At 40.9% G+C, this 8,524-nt stretch overlaps 1 protein-coding gene across 1 annotated transcript; it reads left to right on the forward strand.

Annotated features, from left to right (window-relative positions):
• The first annotated feature begins 213 nt into the window (after positions 1-213).
• Positions 214-5,920, forward strand: SPATA2 (spermatogenesis associated 2). Its single transcript, XM_081917015.1, has 2 exons — positions 214-835; positions 2,401-5,920. Exons 1-2 carry the CDS (start codon positions 518-520, stop codon positions 3,637-3,639), a joined length of 1,557 nt encoding a protein of 518 aa, XP_081773141.1. The 5' UTR covers positions 214-517; the 3' UTR covers positions 3,640-5,920.
• Positions 5,921-8,524: the final 2,604 nt, after the last annotated feature.

An 8,524-nucleotide genomic window follows, 5' to 3' on the forward strand; every position in this document is an offset into this window, starting at 1 on the left:
CATAACATGAGAATTTGTGAACATCTCAGGAAACTAAACATTGGAAGATTCAGGAAAGGTAAAAGGCACTTCTTCACACAGTGCATAGTTGAACTGAAATTCACTCGCTTCCAGAGGAGGCAGTGGTGGCTGTGAACTTGGATGGCTTTAAAAGAGGGTTAGATAAGATTGTGGAGGGTAAGGCTAGCATGTCTCTTAACACCAGCTTCTGGGAATTGCAGGTGGACAGAGCGCTGTTGCACTCACATCTTTATAAGCTTCCCACAGGCATCTGGTTGGTCACAGTGAGAACAGAATGCTAGACTACATTGGCCTTGATTCAGCAGGCTCTTACAATAGTAAAGTAGGGTGAGAGATGACAGATTTTAGTAGTAATGGTAAGTGATTTGTGTCTTCTTTTCTTTCAGAAGACTGCAGCACTATCTTACATTGCCGCCGCCTCCTCCCCAGCCTGCTTCACTGTAGCCATGAAAGAGATGAGGTAGCCGCCCTTGAGCGTGCTAGAATCTAACTTCAGATGGATGCAAAATATAAAGACGATGTATTTAGGAAGTATGTACAGTTTCATGAATCCAAATTGAATACCTCTGACAAGAAGCAGCACTCAGTTAGTGATGAGTGTCTACAAGTGACAGCTTCAACCTTACTCTGTTTTCCCAAGACTGATCCCTTCTACAGATTCCGGCTGATAAAATTTTATGAGATAGTTGAAAATTCACTTAGGTCCTTGAAATCTTCACGTTTGCGTTCACTCCAAAATGCATTTGGCATTCTGGAATCAGTTGGAGTTAATCTTTTTCTTTACCCTTGGAAGAAGGAATTCAAAAATATAAAGGTAAGAGTGTGCAAATATGTCTTTTGTAATCTAAATATTTGTGCTTTCAACTCTTAAAAGGGCGTCTGTTCTATCTGTAAGGTGGTGTGTAGCACTCAAATTTATTCCAAAGATTAAAAAATAAATGCAAGGCGAAAGTCTGGTTGCTTTTATAAATGCCTTTAGGGCAGTTGTGCCAGACTTCATGTCCTTTGTTCAGACCAGTTAATCTTTATTGTAATTTAGGATGCAAAGTAGATTTTCACCTGAAATCATGATTCAAGAAACTTACCCTGTGAGCTTCAGTTGGGTTGGAATTTGGCTTTAAGTTTTGTTACTTTAACCCTGATTTCTGCATTCAGCCTTGCCAATTCCTATCCTCGAGTTCAGCGAATATTTTCATTGCATTTTATTTTAGAATCACCTCATTATTCTAAATGAATAACTTCAGTGCAATTCCTCAATGTACATTTCTCACCCACTTCCCTAGTGCTCTCCATACTGTGGCCTGTAAGGAAAATAATGAAAAGTTCAGTCATGAAATGTAAAGTTAGAAAGAATAAATAATGAGAGTTTGGTATTGGTCAGCCTTGATGCTGGTGTTCAAGAAGAAGAACCGTACACAGCCATTTCCAGGGCTTGTGTATATAAATCTGGTGTTGCTTCCCATAATCTAAGCTAATGTATAAATTGCTTTTCTAGTCCTAGTAACAGTGTTTTAGATCCTGATGCCAATTTATTCTCTGTATCTCCCCTTCCTTTTTAAAATATCTTTTAGTGTTTGGAGCAGTTAAGGATTCTATCTAGCAATACTGGTCATGATTCTAGCAAATATATCAACATCAAAACATTAGTACAGTTTAACTATAAATCTTTACAATTTCACTGACTGATTTTAGCAAAACATGCATTTTCTGTACCCATCCCACCATTTCAGTTCCTCCATGATTTCCTAGGTACCAGAAATATCCAGTTGTCCCACCCCATTACACCTGATACAGTTCTCTATGGTATTCATCTATTGTGTCCTGTCAACACAAGGATTTCTGCTTGCCCAACAGAACTTTCCCTGCCTGCTCCAAATCTTCTATGGAGGGTTGGGAATCCCTAGAACATATTTAGGGGATACACAGAGGGAGGAAAGACCTGTTGCACAAGTAGGAATCCGTATGCTGACATTACCACAATGTAGCCATGCTTTGGCTGTAACCAATTGAAATTAATTTGCCTTAGTGTGCTCAAGTGGATTGTGCATAGAATTATCCTGAATTTTAGCACCAAACCCTGTTTTTTGAAAGTGCATGACCCCCTCATGTGGTTATAACCAGTGCTTTCCCTCCTAAAAAATGTTTAGGGGTACTCTCATTTTGACTCAAAAAAATCACCATTTTATAGTTCAAATTGGGGGAAAAAATACAGTAAATGGACAAAAGTACAAAGATTTACAAAATGTTTAGGGGGTATGCATCGCCCTACGTTCCCCCCCCCAAAAGCACTGGTTATAACATGTACACTATTTCAGAATTACATTTGAGCACTTAGTTGAATACTATGTTTACCATTTTTTTTCTCTTTCCCATCTTCAGACTTACACAGGACCTTTTGTTTATTATGTAAAGTCTACAATACCAGATGAGGATATAAGACAGATACTTAACTCAATGGGATACATCCAAGAACTTGGAACTATGTATAAACTCAAAGACATGGTTGATACCCTCCAGGTAAAGATGGTATCATTTGAACTTTTCTTGGCCAAATTAGAGTGTGAACAATTGATTGAAATTCATTTGCAAGTGAAAGATAAAGGTTACACAGAACTTGATATTGTAAATGAAAGAAAGAATAGCAGTGATGTCCGAGGCTGCTCAGATGCCTTGAAACGTCGTGCAGAATGCAAAGAAAATCTAAACACTTCCATGTCACGAATGGTACTTCAGAAATCTGCAAGTGAGAGAGGCTGTAAAGATTACTTCAAACCCAAAGTTAGCAAAGCTTCTAAATCAGTGGATGCCTATGATAGTTACTTGGAAAATAAGAAGCCACCTTTGATGACATCCTTGAGTCTCAGAAAAGAACCCATTTTGGTTGATACTGAAGATGACATTAAAGATGAAATAATTCGTCCTTCGCCATCCCTCCTTGCTATGTCAAGTTCTCCGCATGAATGTTCTGATGAATATTTGCCAGTTTCATCCCATACCAACGGCATATTAAGAACGGGTATTCCATACAGTACTTACTATTCCCCTCAAGATGATTTAGATTTATATACTGACTCTGATTCTAGAAGTATGTTCAAGAGACAAGAACCCACTAAACATGATGTATGGCTGCTAAAGAACGATGCCAACCCGACTTACCATAAACGTACACATCTAGCCAAAGATACCACTTCCCTTAAGTGCCAAAACTGTGGATTATCTTGCGGCACCTCCATTTGCCAAAAGTGCGACAACTTGCTCGTCTGCAGGCAGGAATATCCACCAGTGAAGCAGAGCAGCTATTCACTCAAAACTCTTGCAAGTGAAGGCATATCTTCTGGGTCAGTGATAAGGGAGAAGCCTCAGTACATGTTGCAGACTCAAGACCGAGTGTCTCAGTACAGTTCAAAATCGAAGCCTTCAGGCTCTTCACGCTGTGGATTTTGCAACAGACCAGGAGCTACAAACACATGCACTTTTTGTTCAAAAGTTTCCTGCGATCCTTGCCTCACTGCTTACTATTATGATCCCTGCTGTCGAAAAAGTGAGCTTCATAGGTTCTTGCCAAACAATCAGTTAAACTATAAATCAAACCAGCTACCACACATGGTTTATAGATAGACCTTTATTTTTAATCTTTTGTTTTTTGGAAATCCTATAATTTGGGACAAAAGGGCTAAAAACACAAAACATTCTGATGTTGCTAGAAGTATCCTACTGACCTCTTAGGAGAAATAAAAAAGTAGACATGCCCTAACATTGGACATATACATCTTAACATAGTGCCAGTCTTCAATGATGTGACTTTACAAATGTTGTCTATTCAATAATTGACACTGCTGCTACTGTTTTAGGTGACTCTTAGCTGCTTTTCCATTCTAGATGGGAGAGAGGAGCAATTTTTTCCTTTTTTTTTAGAAGCAGGCAGGCATTGCAATTCATTTTTTTCTAAAGACATCATATGTCTGTGCTTTGTGGCTGTCACACTGCCTCATCCACATAACACAGCACCAGAGTAGTAACTAGAAAGATGACCAAGAAACTAAGAACAGCATTTTCAGTGAATTGTGAAATTGTCTGTTTTGGTAACTTGCACGGAATATTCCTTTGTGTTTGCCAAAAAAGTGATTTTTTTTTTATTTTAAAAAAAGGAAAATTAATAGCATTACTTAAGCTCCAAAAGGCAAAATCACCATGGCATCTATTCCTTGTGTCTCTTCTACTTTTCCTTCACCATCTCAAGCATATAAAATCAAATTCTAAACTGAATATTTGCTTTATTTTTCGGTGTTGCCAATACACCTTGTGTGTGTGGTTGTTTTTTTAACTGTTCTAGTATTAAGAAGTGAATCAGTATGTGTTACGTTACGCCTGGAGTGTTCCCAATGAATTATGATCAGATTCACCTTCTGTTGCACATGTATCAAATCCAGTTGTTTTTACTGTAAATAGGTGTTTTGGAAGCAGATTATTTTTAAATAAATATATTCAGTATGTTGTGGTTTTTTAAAAATATATATAAGGTCCTGTAAATGAAGTCTCTGGGTTATTTTTTCAGGTAACATTATTTTTTCCTTGTACTGTATTTCACCTACAGCTTATTACAGCTGTTGTGGTAGACAGGTGTCCCCAAATCCATTAGTCTCTTTGCTTCTTTCACCTGGTTTGAAATTCTGCCTCTGGAGCTTTGTCAGAGAGAGGTGGGCAAGTCACTTGGCTCCAACCGTTTCATGCAGAAGTGAAGCTTTTCCCCTTGTAATGATTTTTAGCCACAACAAGGATGTAGAAGATTCGGCTATGCATACATGCTTTCTCCCATCCATGCTCACGGGAGTGTGTTTGCATAAAGTACACAGCCACAGCGCACTAGAAATAATGATGGTTAAAATAACAAGGATTGCACCATTCCCAGCCAACTGAAATTTCTTAAGCCACAAAGGATATCAAACTGTCCTTTTTAAATAATTCGCCCTTTTTGTTTAATTGCTATTCCATTGCATTGAGTTTTGAATTTTGTGGCAGATTACATTTGACCTTAAAACTGTTAATTTTTAAGAGCGTGGTTGTTGATTCTAAGACTTGCAGTCCTTTCACCCTTTCTGTGACAGAAGCTTACATGAATAGCCAGTGTGTGGCAGGGGTGGGGGTGGCAGAAACATAAAGGGATTAAACACATTGTAGATTTGGTGAAATTCTTCTGTTGTGATTGAGCATCAAATACACTGTTTCACATGATCTTTCTGGAATGTTGCCAACAGCAAAGTGTTACCAAGAAAAGAATACATGGTTGAGAAAAGTAGAAATGAGATTATTGCGATGGCATACTACTGCATTCAGCATTTTATTTTCTTTGCAGGCAAGTATTAGCTTGCTGACTGGGAAGGTCTGTGTAAAATCATTGCTTAAGTGAACGATGAAGGTTTTCATAATCTTAGATGGATTTTTTTTTAGAAGCATATATTCATATACCTGTAGATAAAATGTGTATATAATGCCAAATTTGAAATAATTTTACTCTTTCTAAAGTATCAGCCTGTAGAGTTCATTTTGATGTGTTCCGTTTCTGCTCAGCCTCTTCCAAGTACCATGCCTGTCTTTACTTGGCTGCTATACTGTACAGCTTCTAGTTCCTCTCTTGTTCAGGTTCCATACTGCTACTCACATGACACTAAATGAACAAAAACTGTGATGCCACGTAATTTATACAGTGAACCTAGCAGGGACTAATTATATTGCTTTAAAAAGGAAAAAAAAACAGTCCTGTGTACATATTTGTCATGGAATACCTGTGGTATTTAACAGTGTTAAATTGCAAGTGATACCATGCAAACTATACTTTTATGTGTATCTTACTGTATGAGGTTGCTGTGATTGAGACAGTAAAATATATGTTAATTTAAAATGCAGCTGCTTGGCATCTGATTTGTTAAACATCTGAATTTCTGTGTTATGATTTGTAAAGAAGCACATCACTCTCCTAAAAGCTTGATTTTTGGGGGAGTGGGGATTTAAACATGAGCTCATTTTTGTGGAGGGATTGTAGCACATACCGTAATGGCCAACCACTTCACAATCCAGGTTATGCTTGCCCTCACCACAGTCTGAGGTTGTGTATTAATCCTATTTTCAGCTAAAGCTGGAAGATTTTTGATGCTCCTCCCTACATCACAGCAAAGCCAGCCCCATCGTATTTGAACCTAGACAGGAGAGGGGATTCTCCTAATAAGCATTGGCAGTGGAAATCCTTTGCAAGGATTTATACTTACGAAATGGGGCTTTCTTCCCTCTCCTCCCCATGTGTCCCCTGGAACGAGTTTGGGGTTGGGAGGTTAAGAGAACACCCAGAACATACTGTGGGAGAAGACGGGGCATTGTTCCATTGGGCAAGCTGCAGTGCTTGCACAGATGGGATGTGCAATGTCTAATCCCACCTCTGATATTTTTGCCCTTCACTTCCCTTCCTCCCTGAAAATAGATCATGGTGGCTGAGGCTGATGGGAGTTGAAGTCTTAACAGCATTTGGAAGGCCACAGATCCCCACTCTTCTGTTAAAGCTTACATTTGCAGCAATATGAGCTGGAAACCTAGAAAGGGTGAACGTTTGAGCATACAGAGTTTTCTGGTGAATAGCAAAAGGTTTTGTTTTATTTTCTCTATGACACTTGTCAGGAGCTGGAGTCAAGTATAATAGATCAGCAATAAAAAACACGGTGTCAGTGACATTAACTCTCTTAAGAAGCCAAAACAGGTCTTGGGCCAATGAGGCAGTTTCAAGGACTGAAGGTCCCCACCACTCCCTAAGGCTCATCTTCTCCAGGGTCTTTCCCAAGCAGTTGAAGACTCGTGTGTACAACCAGTATCTGCTGTGCCCTTTTCATTTCTCTGTGTGTTCTAGGAGACCAATGGGGAGGGGAGCTGGTCTCATCTGGAAGGAGAGACTCCCTGGCTTCTTTAGCTGCCTACCTCATTGCTGCCTCTTGGTCTGTCCCAGCCTCCAGTCTGAACTGCTCTCTGCCACACCCTCTTCCTGCTCACTGAACCCTGTTACCTCTTCTACTTCCAACACCTCCTCCTAGTCTGCCCCCTTTTCTCCCTCTGACCACTCATTGTCATCCCACCACCAGTCCCCTTGCTCTGAGCCACCTTCACCTGGGAGTTCTGGGGGTTTCTCAACTGGTTCCTCCCACCACTTTTCTGCATCCACCCAGTCCATGACTTCACTCATATGACTACATCCCAAAGGCCATTTTTCAGCAGCGATAGAAACACTTGCTTTAGAGGCAAGGATCCACATTTTCTTGGACAACATAGAATTGCAGCATTGGAGAGACAGGTTAGTCCTGGATTTACCAGTGCTCTTAGGACGGTGGGCCACAGCTCCCATCCTTAACCATTGGCCATGCTAGCTAGTGCTGATGGGAACTGGAGTCCATGGCAGCTGGAGGGGACCTGATTCAGTCTAACACCCTGTTTGATGTAGGAAAGCTAAAGCATTTGATTCTCCAACATCTTCAAGAGTTCCAGTGGAGATCCTGCCAACACTTGGTAACTGTTTTCACTGTCAAACTGCTCTCGCCATTAACGAGGTTCCACCCCCTGCAGAAGCAAAGGCTGGACGTTGCAATTCCTCCATGACAAATGTACACCTATTGGGGGAATGTTCTATTAAAGTAAAGCATAGCTTTACATTTTAAGACATCTGCAATACAGAACAGGAAATGCAACCACAGAATTGGGCACCTCTCAGCCAGCCACAGCCGGACATATGAAGCTGTTTTAGCTGATTTTCCTATCTACTTGTGTGGGGTAGCTGAAAACGTCGGTTTGATGTAAGAGTTTTTATCTAGTCCCCAAGCGAATGTTTGGCACAGGCCTAACAGCATTCAAGGCTGTTCTGTAGGTGTGAGCCATGGATTTGCCCCAAATGGGTGAGATTCAGCTGTGTTGAGCTGATAGGAACAGCTAGTCCTGGCTCTACTATTGGGCAGAGCGATGCCGCCAACACGGAGTGGTGGCAAAATGTTGGAGAATGGCACTGTGTCTGCCACGTGTGCTGTCCTGCACCCCTAAGATAGACAGCTGCCTTCAGGCTGATGATACTGACCCATAGCCAGGCTTGAAGAAGAAATAGTAATCTGCTAGCCTGGGTGACTTCTGTATGTGGAAGGGAGCCAGGGGCATCGTGACCTTTACTCAAGCAGCAAATGTCTGGTGTTGCCCCTGTTCCATCTACATCCCCTGCAATCATCATATGTGTGAGGAGGGGTGGTGGTCAGCAAAATGTGTGCATCACCAAAGCCCCTGAGTTTTCCTTGCTGTCCGGTGAGCCCAGACCTTCAACAAAGAATTTCTCTCTCTATAAGACGCACTTTCCCCCTCCTAAAAAGTAAGGGGAAATATGTGTGCATCTTATGGAGCAAATGCAGGCGGGAGGCTCTGCTCAGTGCTCCCTTTAAAGAGCCGCGTGGAGCATGTGTGCGGCTCTTCGGGACTTTTTCCCAAGGAG

The sequence above is a fragment of the Podarcis melisellensis genome, assembly GCF_964234715.1.
Source record: "Podarcis melisellensis genome assembly, chromosome: 6".
Taxonomy (NCBI): Eukaryota; Metazoa; Chordata; class Lepidosauria; order Squamata; family Lacertidae; genus Podarcis; species Podarcis melisellensis.